General features: G+C 39.6%; 1 protein-coding gene across 4 annotated transcripts in view; it reads right to left on the reverse strand.

The window, feature by feature from the left end:
* The window catches only part of tnc (tenascin C), a 117860-nt gene that overhangs the window by 23578 nt on the left and 80111 nt on the right, over positions 1-14171 (reverse strand). For all 4 annotated transcript variants that reach the window (XM_042227861.1, XM_014339331.2, XM_005940089.2 and 1 more), the window contains exons 4-9: positions 11544-11807; positions 11345-11460; positions 10706-10859; positions 8219-8488; positions 6050-6235; positions 612-701 (exon numbers count right to left, since the gene is read on the reverse strand). In XM_042227861.1, the coding sequence (XP_042083795.1) occupies positions 612-701; positions 6050-6235; positions 8219-8488; positions 10706-10859; positions 11345-11460; positions 11544-11807 (1080 nt within the window). The remainder of the gene's footprint in view (positions 1-611; positions 702-6049; positions 6236-8218; positions 8489-10705; positions 10860-11344; positions 11461-11543; positions 11808-14171) is intronic.

Genomic DNA, 14171 nt, shown 5'->3' on the forward strand with positions numbered 1-14171 from the left:
AAATTTATAGATATTCCAGCATGAGGCCACAAAATTCTAGGAAGACAAATGATTTAACCTCTCGATTAGTGCCAATAAGATATATTAGTAAATGTAACAGCTATAGACCAACTTAGGCCCAGTGGGCCATCTGGCTTTAAAACCTGTTCTAATATTCTGTCTATAGGATCAAATAAATACCAAATGAATGTCAATCAATTTGAAAAATCTGTTGAAAATTCAGCAATTCTAAAGACTTTAAAAATGGACGCACCTCCTGTCTACATTAGCATGCATAAGAAAAGGTGACTGTCTCATAACGATATGGCAGATTTTACAATAAAGCAGACGATTCAGCCGTGAGGGAATAAAGCCAAAAACATTCATATGAATATTGAGGAGTGGTGGGTGCCACCCTGACTTCTCTCACTACTGTAAACTACATCCTTCGAACCAAAGTTGTCTTGTCCAAAAAATGAATGTTTCTTTTTAAATATCAATTTGTAGAATTAGCATATAAATTCTATCAGTGTAGCAGGAATCACAAAAGGATATCTTGTCTCTGAAAAAGAAAACCCCGTTACATATAGAACGTGATTATTAAAAACAGTGTGTCAGTGTCAGCATCTCACCGGTCACAGCATTGGCCGTCGTGGGCAGACTCTCCCTCTCATCTTTCACTGCCGTCACACCCATCCCATACTCCGTGCCGGGTCTCAGGCCTACAGAACAGGGTAACATTAAAAACACTGATACGGAAATAAAAAGCTATGTCATGTTTTGCTTGTTCACATCCACTGAGGTGTCAACAAATGAACGACGGGGAGCCTCTGTAGTCAAGTGGCCAGCTGTTTCAGCTAATGGCTCCAATGCCTATGGCAAATGCACAAAAAAACACTCTCTTGTGGCTTTATTGCACAATAGATTGCAGCCTAATTGCATTTCATGGTAAGCCTGCGCTCGCTGCAGAACATCAGTGTTATATTTGCATTGATGGATCTATAGGGCCCTTGTTGCGGAGCAGAAACACTACTTGCTATGATATAGCAGGCTCCAGAGGCCCTTTAGTCTCTACAATTAAGCCCTCTCTGGGCCTGATCGCCTTTATTAACTCCCACAGAGGTCATCGCACACAGAGCCTTACAGCATGAAATTACACCTAATGCCCAGGAAACTCATTATCAATAAAATCACGAGCGTGAAGGCAATTACAGATAATAAGTGTGTGAAAGAAGTGCTGAGGTGTGTGTGGAGCAGAGGGGGGCGTCAGCTGAAAGGACACAGTGCTTTATTTTCATGAGCTGGGCCTCCCAAGGACAAAGAATGTGGCCAGACAAAGACACTACGAGCTTGTTTTGAGGGTCTTTTTTCTCATGGTTTCTAATCCTACCATGCTGAATGCACAGTGTAGAAACAAACAAACAAACAAACAATAAAAACAAAACTCATCTGCCTCAAAGGATAGCTTTTTAATGTCAGCAATGCAGAGAGATGAAAAACGTGCCTGCTATTCTTGTCTGAGCAAAGTCTCCCAGCGAAACAAGCGGCAATGTTTTCCAATTAATGTCTCAATGCCAAGCCCCTCCTGGGTGATTTTCTAATAAAGTGGGTCTTTTGTAGACAAGCAAACATTTCACAAAACAAAACAAAGAGAACCTGTCTTGGAAAATGAGCAGGCTGAAAATAACTCTAGCCATTTAACACAGAGTCCCACAAACGCTTGTCCCATGAATTTGGAAAATAAACACTTCACACTGTATCATTTAGTTTTCCACAGGGGCCTTTCAGCTGTGCCATTTGGATGCATAATACTAATGAGCCAAGATGATCACAAAGTAGCAAAACAAACCCTGAAAACAGCTGAGTGAAACAACTGGCAAGAAGTAACTACAAAATCCCTGATTAGACAAAACCTTTAGTACAGGTTAACAAAGATTTACTTATTCTCTTGATATAGCAGTTATATAAGATATTAAAGATATCATCTGGGTTAATGTGTTGTGGAAAAGTCCATGATGCCTTCTCCATAACTAAGGAACAATCACTGTAAGTCATGGCTTTGTTAATGGCTCATTTTCCCTCTTTCAGCATGGTTTAGGAATAAGGATTAGGTTTTGTACTCCAAGTTATACATGTAATTTTAAGAAACTAGAATGAAACTTACAGTGATTTTGATACAGAGTTACAGATTTTGTATTTAACTGTCTTCTTTTTTTTGGCTCTTTCAAATAGGTGAAATTTTTAGAAAAAGGGGTGGACATGAACTTAACCCAAACCCTACTGCTAACCCTAAATGGGTCACTTGTGACCTGGTGAGTATTAAACACTCACAGGTACACCTTGCTATACACAGCTGGCCTTCAGAAGTACCTCAATTCTTCATGGCACCGATTTAACAAAGTGCTGTCAAGTCAAGTCAAGTCAAGTTTATTTATAGAGCACATTTAAAAACAACCAAGGCTGACCAAAGTGCTGTACAGTAAATACAGATAAAATAATACAATAGAACACAATTTCGTAGTAACACCTCGCTGATAAAAATAAAATAAAAATAAATAAAACAAATAAATTAAACCTTTCTAAAAGCCAATGAAAAGAGGTGAGTTTTAAGAGCGGTTTTAAAAGTTTCTAGGCTTTTGGAGAGTCTGACGTGAGGAGGTAAGCTGTTCCACAGTCTGGGTGCAGCCACAGCAAACGCCCTCTCTCCCTTTGTCTTTAATTTATACCTGGGAACATCTAAAAGCATCAGGTCGGCTGACCTCAAAGATCTCCTGGGGCGATAAGTACTAAGGAGTTCTGACAGGTAAGAAGGTGCAGTGCCATTTAAAACCTTAAAAACCAGCAGTAAGATTTTAAAATCAATCCTAAAGGCAACTGGGAGCCAGTGGAGAGAGCAGAGAACCGGAGTGATGTGGTCTCTTTTTTTTGAACCGGTCAACAGGCGAGCGGCAGCGTTCTGCACCAGTTGAAGGCGATGTAGACAGGAACGATCTAGGCCAGCATAGAGGGAATTGCAGTAGTCTAGCCGTGAAGTAATAAAAGCATGGACCACTCTTTCTAGATCGTTCCTGCAAAGGTAAGACTTGACTTTGGCTAAAATCCGCAAATGATAAAAAGATCCCTTAACTACAGAGCTGATTTGTTTATCAAGTTTAAAAGCATTGTCAAAAATAACACCAAGACTCTTAATGGAAGAAGTGCAATCGGAGGTTAGGGGTCCCAAAAAGTCAAGAGAGAAGTTGGGATCTTTGGGAAGCCCAAACACAATGACTTCAGTTTTGCTTTCATTAAGGTGTAAGAAGTTAAGAGTCATCCAAGTCTTAATGTCAGACAGGCAGGAGAGTAGCGGCTGCAAAGAAACATTGCAGTTCAACCTCAGAGGGAGGTAGATCTGAATATCATCGGCAAAGATGTGGAAGGACACATTATGTTTACGGAGCACATCGCCCAGAGGGAGCAAGTACAGAATAAACAACAGGGGGCCTAGTATGGACCCCTGAGGTACGCCAGGTTAAAGGAGCTCTGGGAGATGACAGTTCACCAAGGTGAACAGAAAAACTCCTATTATTCAAATAGGACTGGAAAAACTTTAAGACAGTGCCCTTTAAACCGACACAATGTTGAAGGCGGGATAGCAGTATGTTGTGATCAACAGTGTCAAAGGCTGCTGTCAGGTCCAGGGTTACTACGACAGCAGCACAACCAGAGTCAACAGTTAAAAGCAAATCATTAAAAACTCTCAGTAGGGCGGTTTCTGTGCTATGCCGAGCTCTAAAACCAGACTGGAACTTCTCATAGAGATTGTTATTGTCGAGAAATAGCTGGAGCTGCATGAGGGCGGCTCGTTCCAGTACTTTGGACAGAAAAGGGAGGTTGGAAATGGGCCTATAGTTAGAGAGTAGGGATGGATCTAGATTAGGCTTTTTAAGGAGAGGTTGAACAACAGCGTGCTGGAAAGTTTCTTCAGAGATTTTGGAAAAATACTTTCATGATATCATCACCTAGTTGTTGGCTGCACATCTATAATAAGGAGTTCCCTTTCCGCCACATCCCAGCTCTATGGAAATGACATTTGGTGACAATGGAGCCCGTTTGAGTGAAGTGAACTTATTGTCATGTTCAAGAAACAAGTTTGAGAGGATTTGTGTTATCTTGCTGGCAGCAACCGTGAGAAAATGGGAACTCTATGGTCATAAATGAATAAATAGCTAAAGTCATACAACACTTTCTACTGTAAGACTTAGTCCCTCTGTCACACACACTTTCACAGTACTTTTGTCTTTATCTTTTATCTTTGCACACACTCTCATAGTCCGATGGATGCAAACAGAAGAATAAATGGATATTCAGCATGTTGACTGGAGTAGTTAAGTATCAATCCACTAATCTTCTAACCGATAGAAAACCTGCTCTGTGACGTAAGGCATAGCCACTATTGGTCAGCAACAACACGCAAGTATTTTATGGCTTAATTGGTACTAAGAGATCCAAATTGTGCTAAGAAACCACACATCACCACTAACTTGACCCAGTGATACAATGTGGTATGGATTTGTATTTTCATACTTAGAGGATGAGTGGTTTATTTGGGTAACTTTTGTCAGCTCAAAACTGTGCGGGTCATTTTTCTCTGACCCCTGGCATCATCAAGGCATTTCCACCCAGAGGGGCTATGACTCAGTGGCCCACACACCTAAAGATCATTTTGTGGGAAAATCCCAGCAGATCAGCTGTTTCTGAAATACTCAGATCACCCCATCTAGCACCAACAATCATGTCACATTTAAAGTCTCTTCAGTCATCTTTCTTCCCCATTCAGATGCTCTGTTTCAACTACAGCAGCTAGTTGTGGGCATCTGTACATGTGCAACTGCATGTTCCTGCTGAGGTGTATGGAAAAAAGTGCCCACTGAGTATATGATAGCACTAAGGTACTGAGAGCTTTACTATCAACTGAGGTTCATAGTTTCTGAGAAAAATAACCAATTTTAAGTCAAAAAAAGGGTATCAAAACTTTGTTAATGGATAACAAAATGATCCTTTATAAGTCATTTTCAGGACAGCTGTATAATCTATCCTTTCAGCTGTAATTAACTACTATATCAAATCTGTAATAATGACTAATAAATCACTATCACTGTGTTATATTATAAACCTTTTACTTTTCTGCAAATGTCATCTACTCAGCTGTCAGGACCTTTCCAAATTCCCTTGTGTTTTTTTTTAACTGATGTGTAGGAAGCTTGTCTTTGAATCATGCTTTAACTGAGCATATGACAGCACATTTCCCTGCTGGCCTCTCTTTAGTTGTGAATGTTAAAAAACAGACCTGATATGTTGGGCTTAGATATACACTTGTTGGGAGGCTTGTACTGCAGTTGCGTAATGTTCACATGTCTTTTCCACTTTGTGTGCATAAAGAGGTGTTACATGTAAAACACAGCAGAGAATCCCACACTAAGCTGAAATGAAACAAGTGCATATAAATTAGTTGAATAATATGGTGAACACCAGCTTTCTGCTAGCTTCCACCTCATGTAAGTAGAGTCATTGAGCTGCACCTGAATCACATCCTGTCCTTAATGCACTACCCTTACCGATGCAGTTTGCTAACCAAGCTTGCTAGCACTAGCTGCTAACTTACCACTCAACCTTCCCACCCATATATTGCTACCTTTGGTTCACAATGCCAACATGGTACGGGCAACAACGCTAAAAGCTTGAAAATCCAAGTTGACAAAGCAGTGGTCATGCATAAACAGTTTATGGGCATAACGAAACAGGAAGAACAAGGTAGGTAGGCTTATATATAGCTAATCACTATAATTATTCTTTATCCATACCAATAAAATGGTTTATTAATAATTTCCTAACATTTTGCACATTAATTATAAGCAGATAGAAATTTACAGAAATTCCACAAAAATTTGTCATGCTACCATTTTCCAATTAACTGTTCTTTGTTAAGCTATTATAAGCTATATAGACATCTAATATAATACAGCTAATATAGATTTATTTTTGAACAGCAGTATGTTATTTGGATAGATGTTTGTTTGTGATACAGAACCAGTGATCTTGGCCTGAGTGGAGTCCTTAGGTCCTGGGGGAAACAGCAGCTCTTCGTGCTCTCCACCAGACAGAGGTCCATACTTGATGCGGTAGTTGTCGACCTGAGCACGGCTGTTCTTCCACTCAAGAGTGATGCTCTCGTCTGTCAGCTCTACTGTCTGCAGGTCTCTGGGGGCGTCCAGGTCTACAATGCAGAAATATACTTTAGATAAATGTAACCTTACCCTGACCTAAACGTAAATGGATTTCTCATTTATGAATAAAGGAAAAACAAGAAGTTCCCTTTACACCAAAACCTCAAGTGATTGTTGGGGCTTTCTCACTAATATTTAAAGGTAAAGTGCCTTGAAGACATTTTTGTTGAATTATAGCTTTATTGTATGGTATTTTTTTTTTTACAATAGTAGGCACATTATATAGATCCATTAGGCTAGTTGAGCAGAATTCTCTATTCCATGCATTAAGACAAATGATATGTTGTGCACCACATGTACTGTAAGACTTATTAGGAGTAGCAGTGCATTCCACATTCTTGGTCCTGGTTCTCTTGCATATATCGTTAATCTTTTTTGTACAATTTTAGGTTCATTTCAGTACTGGTAGAAGCCACACATATAATTATTTTATCATCATAGTATAAAATAGCAGTAATATATAATGGATAATAGCAGATTTCATGCATTAACTGAGGTCTAAATAATCATCAGCGATAACCCTAATGTGTCAGAATAACAATTTTATGTTCCTTTTTAACATTTATGCATTCCAAAAAAAAGAAAAAAAAACTTTCACGTATTTACAATCAGGGTGCAAAGATCTCTTCTCTGCATATCTAGCAGGTAGGGTCATCTTTAAACTTTGAAAGTCTGGACAGGGACCAACATACGATAGATACTGATCATTTTGAAATCAGCCTTTACTGTTTTACTGTTCCCTCAATTCTGCAATGAAATGATTCATCCATGGATGGATCGGCTACAAGAAAGAATCACATTGATATTAGAGTGTTGTATACTGTACAATTCTAATAGTGCAGTGGTAACTTTCATCGGGAACTCAATGGAACTGTGAAAGACAACATTGGAGACTAAGTCAGAGGCATTATTAAGTTTGGAATATCCAATGGTGATACACTGTCACCACTGCTGTTTTGCAAAGGCCTAAGCCTGCTATCGTATCACATAGAGCAGATACAGATATGGATTCAGGAGTAGAATGGCCATCCGCCACCTCCTGAGCATAGATGACGCAAGCACAAGCTCTAGGCACCAGATGCAGGCAGGAGTCTACCACAGCCAACACAGTCCAAGTTGCAGGCTGTACAAAAGTGCCCCAGAGACTTTCCAGCACATAGTAGCAAGACATAAGATACAAGCTGGGACAGTGTATACACATACTGAGAGGCACAACCAAGTGGCTGGGATAGTGTTCAGAAACATCTGTGTTACATAAAATTTCCCAAGTCCTGTTGTTCTCAGGCAACTGGGATAAGGTCCCATGGGACTTTAAATTCCAGAAAGACATAGTGGTGGGTTGACAAGGGGCAGGAGACTGCAGTTGTGATGAATGTGGGAATCCAAGCAGGGAGCAACATCAGGAAGAAGGAGGATGGAAACATAAATAAGTACCAGGGCCTGAGGTAGCAACTGGAGCAGATGTGGAAGGTAAAGTCCAAAGTGATCCCAGTGGTAATAGGAGCATCAGGCTCTGTAACCACCAAAACTGGAAGAGTGGCTTCAGCAGCCTGCTGATCTCTTTGGTTATGATGTAAGGAAATGTTCTGGGGGATTTGAAATGGGCAGCACATGCAAATTTAAAAAAATTAATGCATCATAAAAAATAAGGGATTTCACTTGGAAAATTGTCAAATCTTTCAGGAGGTGATGTCAGAGAGTGGAAAACACAAAGGAAGTTTTTTTCTGGTAAAGCTGTTAATAATAATTGTTAATGCAATGGGCAGTTGTAATTCTTTAAAACTGTATGCCTACAACAATACGAAGCTCCCTCCATGTTATTTTTGGTAAACATTCTTTCTGACAAAATGAAGAACTGCTGTACTAATTCACGAACAAGAATTATTTTTGTGTTATAGGTGCACACAGAGTATTCAATACTGAAGTCTACCTGGAGGGGGAGGGGCATCAAACCAAATAATGACAGGTGTTACCTGTAAGGAAGGACTCGTATATGGGAATGCTGGTCCCTTCTCCCCGCCGCGCTGTCAGAGACACCTCGTACTCTGTGTCAGGGGTGAGGTTTCCCAGATGGTACTGGGTGTCAGCAGAGGTCAGCTCCACCAAAGTGCGATCGGCGGAGTTCAAGCTAGGTCCGTAGGAGATGGTGACCCCATCCACCTCAGCCACGGGCTGGAACCAGGTCACCAGCGCAGTGGTGTCAGTCACATCACGAACATTCACCTGGCTTGGGCCATCGATCACTGAAGAAGAGGTAACAATGTCATTAGCAAAACTCAGTTGCTGTGTGCCACATATGAGGTATTAGGTGCCACATATGAGGTATAACAACTTGGACGATGTCCTAACTTGAATCACCTGACATTTTCCTGAGTTAAAATGTAAAAACAGCATTTGTGTTCAGCAAGAATTTGTGTATGAGCAGAAAAATAAATTTTTCATGCCGGTCATATCTTGCCTATTCATAAGTTGCTGACCACAGACCTTGAAAAGAGGGATATCATCATTTCAGTAATGCAGGTGCTGAAAATGTGTCAGCCTGTTTGCATTAATAGTTTATTCAAACTATCAATTCCCAGCTCCATGAAGGGTGCCTTTTCACTGCTGCTCAAATTGATTTGTCACACGTAAGCAAGTTTAGGAAAGTCAAGCCGCTGTGTGGGGCTGATAAAATGAAAAATCTGCATTTGAGCTTAATACTGATTTGTCTTCTAAGGAGACTGTGAAAGTGTCGTTTGAGTGTCATGGTACTATTCTTCTGGGAGGCCAGCTGCCCTCTGAGTCTGACTGCTTGACTGACTGGTGCCTCCTACACATGGTGGGTTAGGTAGGAAGGGGAAACAGAGAGGGGAGAGCTGAGCGATACACTTCATACAATTAGCCCTTCAGCATGCAAATCCCAGAGTATGGCCTGCAAGCTGGCATAATGGGAGACATTAAGAGCCTGAATGACAAGAAGAACACCAGACCTCATAATCCATGTGGTGTTTAACACATGTATGCTTAAGAAAATGTAAGACATATAAAACATGCATTACATTTTATATTGTGTGTGTGTGTGTGTGTGTGTGTGTGTGTGTGTGTGTGTGTGTGTGTGTGTGTGTGTGTGTGTGTCAAAAAGCTTTTTAAATATATCAGTTGAAAAAAATGTCATATGCAGAAATGTATTCATTCATTCATTTATTTACTTCACCAGTTATCCTGTTCAAGGCCCCAGGAGCCCATCTCAGCTCTGATAGGGTGAGGGGCTATACCTCCCCCCCCTTCAACAAGGTGTTTATACAGAAAGTGTAAACACAGAGAAACAGCTACAGTATTTTACTCTCTTCTAAGGGTATAAAATGCCTATCTGGGCTTATATCTTAATGGTAGCACAAAATGAAGCACATAGGCTAACCCATAGGAGGCTCCACGTACGTACCTCAAAGAACAATACTGTTTTTGGAAGTTGGAAGATCTGACCTGATTTTCATGCATTTGTACACTGTTATTCAGAAAGTATTGATGCACAATATTTAACATTTGATGTTTCTGTTGCCTTTTGTTTTTTGTTTTTTTTTGTTTGTTTTTTTTAACTTGGTACTGTTAGATAACAGTGATAACAGTGAAATCTGCATTCTCTATTTACCCAGTGAAACCAGATACATCCAGGTCTGAAGTAAAATTCATTTGCAGCAGCTGAAGTTAAATAACGAGAAGTGCCAGTTTTAGGTGTTTTTTCCCTTCTTATGCACATAAAAATGTTCCCCATATTCCCCAGTCAGGACACCTTAAAACTCACTGTTGGTTGCTGCTGATGAAGTTACAGTTAAAACCCTGTTTCCTCATTTTACATGATCCTCAGGCCTGAACCCTTCAGAGTGGTAGAAGCCTTTTGGGCTTTTAGCTAGATAAAGTCAATGAAGCAGACATCTGAAAATCCATATCACATTTTACTGCCCGTACTGAACCACAGCAGTGTAATGCTATCGAATGAGCAAACCACTTGATGCTGACATGTCAGGGTATTTCCAGTATATTCTGACTACACGACAGATAACCCAGGAACAAATGAACGTATATTGAAAAGTAACAACTTGCATTTAACTATGACATCTATAAATGACAATTGTGATTCCTATTTCTGTATATGACACTGTCTGTGTTTTTTTAGGACTAAATGTTAAAAAATTTGCCCAGGCTTAAAATACAAAAAGTATTTAGAAATTAAAATACATAAACATCTTTCAGCTGAGATAAATCTTTTTTATGCCAATTGGCTTCAGAAAATCCTGATATGATATGAATGACAAAAGTAATGTATGCTATATGTGCACATGTTTAAAAAGCAAGACCATAAATATAGAGGTTAGGGTCTGTTCAGTATGGTTAATGGTTAATGCTTTTCTTTTTTTAAATACATAGAGGATGCTGTTATAAAATAAAAAAATATATCAGCCAGTATAAATGTGGAGACTCACTTGTGACGACATTCTTGGAGGCTGGCGGTCCACGTTTGTTGTTCTTCACCACCTCCAGTTTGACCTCGTATTCCTGGCCTGGACCCAGGCCCGATTGCTCAAAGGTGGTCTCCGGTCGGCCCAGGGAGTTCAGAATCTCACCGTCTTCCTCTTTCTGCCAGCACCAACAAAAAAAAAAACCCAACAAAAACCCCCACCAATCAGCACCCACTACAAAGACTTGTCCTGGCATCATGCGTAAAGCGAAAGAGGGGAAAATAAACCAGTCCGATCATACATAAAAGCATTCTGGGTGGCAACTGAATTTAAGAGTTGACAGGGAATTTGGTTTAATAGTATTGAACAAGTCCAAGTAGCCCTGTTTGGAAAGGTTTTATTTTCCTCTAAAAGGAAAATAAAGTGTTAAACAGAGACATTCACTCTGTGCTTTATGGTCACTGGAGCTGTCAGGACTTGCTCACAGTTTTAACTGCTGTGTTTTTGTCTTCTGGCGTGGCTATAGCATTTTTGAGGAAGATTCTAAACTCCATCCTCAAATATGCACATTAATGCACTTAATGATTGGTTTCCCCTGGTGGAAAGTATAAATAATTGCTTAACTACTACGTGGAACACATGAGGTCAGGTAGCAGAACTAACCGTGTTTCTGAAGATGAGGTTCCAGCCATCGAAAGCAATGTCCAATGGATCCCACTGCACCTCCACAGAAGTATCCCGCACTGACTTGAACTTGAGACCCTCAGGCTCAGGAAGATCTGTGAGGGGAAATATGATAACACTCTTACAATTTTTCATCTACATTTATACTAAAATATGCATTTTAGAATCTTACACTTACATGTTGCCACCCTAGCAGTGACGGGAACACTCCTCTTATTGCTGAGCACAGCATAGACACTGATCAGGTATTCCACTCCAGGCTCAAGCTCCCTAATAGTGGCCTTCTTGTGGTCCCCAGGTACCCTCATGTCCAACTCTAAGCCTCCAGAGGCCGTGGGCACATAGGTGATTAGGTATTCTGTCACACGCATCTCATTTTCCCAGGATACGTCTACTGTCTCTGGGGTGACCTCCACCACTGTCAGGTCCTTAGGTGGCGACACTGCAGAGAAACATTGAAAATCACTGATCTGCATCAACGCTGAAAACATGCTGACCTCCAAAGTCTTTTTGTTATGTTACTCCTCACTGTCTGCCATGCTATTTGTGGGTGTGGCAAACACAGTGTAAAGTGCTCTGTGAAACGAATAACTTTAACCTCTTTATATCCACGTGGATACTGGTGGCTCACAGCGGAGTGGCTGTAGCTCAGAGGTAGAAAAGGTCATCTACTAATTGGAAGGTGGTTGGTAGGATCCCTGGCTGCTCCAGTCTGCATGCCTATGTATCCCTGGGCAAGATACTCAATCCCAAGTTTCTCTCCAGTATGTTCATCAGAGGATAAATGTGGGTGAGTGTTAGATAGCAAGGTGTAGAAGAAGGTTTTATGAATTGGCAAATAAGGATGTTGTATAGAGTGCTTTGACTACTCTAGTAAGCTAAAAGGCGCTATATAAGAACCAGTCCATCTACCGTTTCACCTAGAGCTTAGTTTGGTTTGGGTAATGTATATATTACCACCATAATGTGACACTTCATTTGATACACCATGTTCTAGTTTTTTTTAAATGTACCTATGCAGCATTTGAAACAAAACCCAAACCTAGCGGGGATGCTAGGGATCAGAGAATTAGTTGGCTAGTCAGTTAAAAATATTCTGTCGTATAATATTATATAATAAGCTCAAGTTATTCATGCCTAGGTATTAGCTAATGAATACCTGTTATCTATTGCCTTCTTCTCCATAGTGTTTATGTAATCAAAGTAAATATCCATTATCTGCTACCCTTAATTATGTTCTACTGCACTACAAGTTATTAACGTAGTTTTAAAAAGAACAAAGAAAACAAAATGAATATATACAAAATACAATACTGTTCCATTATAAGTAAATAATGCCCAGAGAGTGAGCTTTACATTCTTGGAATGCTTCACCTTTGGATTTTGCAGAGTTTGTATTCTTGTTTTTATTTCCATGATTCCATTCTGAGGTTTTTCAGTTTTAGTTATGCCTATTTTGTAATCCACAAGAATTGTTATTATTTCTAAGTTATTAACTAAGTTTCAGTCATCCCGCCTCTCCTGTCTTCCCTATGTCTTGTTGTTAAGTCTTTGTCATGGTGTTAGATGTTCCATAGTTTAGTTACTTCCTGTTTTATTTTGATATTCTCTTCACTCGTGTTTGTTTTATTTAGTTTTGATTCCCTTGTCTTGATGTCCCTAATTACTTTCTGCTGTATACTCTGGTGTTTTCCATTTCTTTCCTTAACTCTGTGTGCATTTAAGTCATTTGTATGCCTTAGTCCTTTGTTGTGTTGTACTGTTTATCTGCCTGTGTGTTATCCCTGATTTGTTCCATTTTGGCTTTATGCATTTTGTTTTCCCCTGATTTTGGACTTTCAGCCTCACCTTAATAAAAGCTTGTTTTTTGTTACTTTTTAAAAAGTTTTATTCTAAACATGAAACTTACGAAGTTTTTATTAAAGTATTTACTGCCTGGCCTAAACAGATGAACAGAAGTAAAAGGTAACACCAGCATACAGTTGATAAGTTTTCCTCATACCTCTCTTTCTCCTCTTTCTTTTTTACTTTTCACACAGGGTATTGTGTATTTCACTCTTACAGTTCTTGTACATTTTTCCTTTTTTGTTTCCCAAATCTGAAAAAATTCAAATACTAGCCCTCTATGTTTTGGAGACAGGCAAAAAGGACTGCTTTGGAGAAAAAAGAAATAGCTTTTGGTCCATGTCAGAAAAACATTTTTCCATCCAATGGTTAGGGTTATTATGGTATTTCATTATTTTAATTTATAGCATTATTGAATTCAAATATACAAGCTTGATGCCTATTTTGCGGTAATGTAAGTTGTGGTGTAACCAGAGCTCTTTAGAACTTTAACTACTGTCTCTGTGCAAATTCAAGCTTCACCACTAAAGAGCTGATTTTTAACCAGCAGCTTCCAAAACCGCATTTAAACATTTTTCCATGTGACTTTATATTAGCTTGGGAAAAGTTAGGTAAGTTGGTTGTAATCAGAAATCATCATCCACAAATCGAAAATGACATACTTGCCAATGTAAAACAGTGATTAAAACATAACAAGGCTTTGTCCTAAGTAGGGATGGGTATCGAAACCCGGTTCTTGTTGAGAACCGGTTCCCACTGTTTCACTTCCTTGGAATTGTTTGCCATTTTTGCAAACGATTCCCTTATCGATTCCAGTCGCCCGAATGACGTCACCATGTTGCGGAGCGTCATTTACCTGGCAGGTAAACCTGGCAGGCTTAAACGCTCAAAAGTTTGGTTATACTTTACGAGAACGGATGACAACTTGCAATACTTGCAAAGTAGATATTTCATTTAAGGG

This window comes from Haplochromis burtoni, unplaced genomic scaffold (assembly GCF_018398535.1).
Source record: "Haplochromis burtoni strain Fernald_Lab_line unplaced genomic scaffold, NCSU_Asbu1 Contig_286, whole genome shotgun sequence".
Taxonomy (NCBI): Eukaryota; Metazoa; Chordata; class Actinopteri; order Cichliformes; family Cichlidae; genus Haplochromis; species Haplochromis burtoni.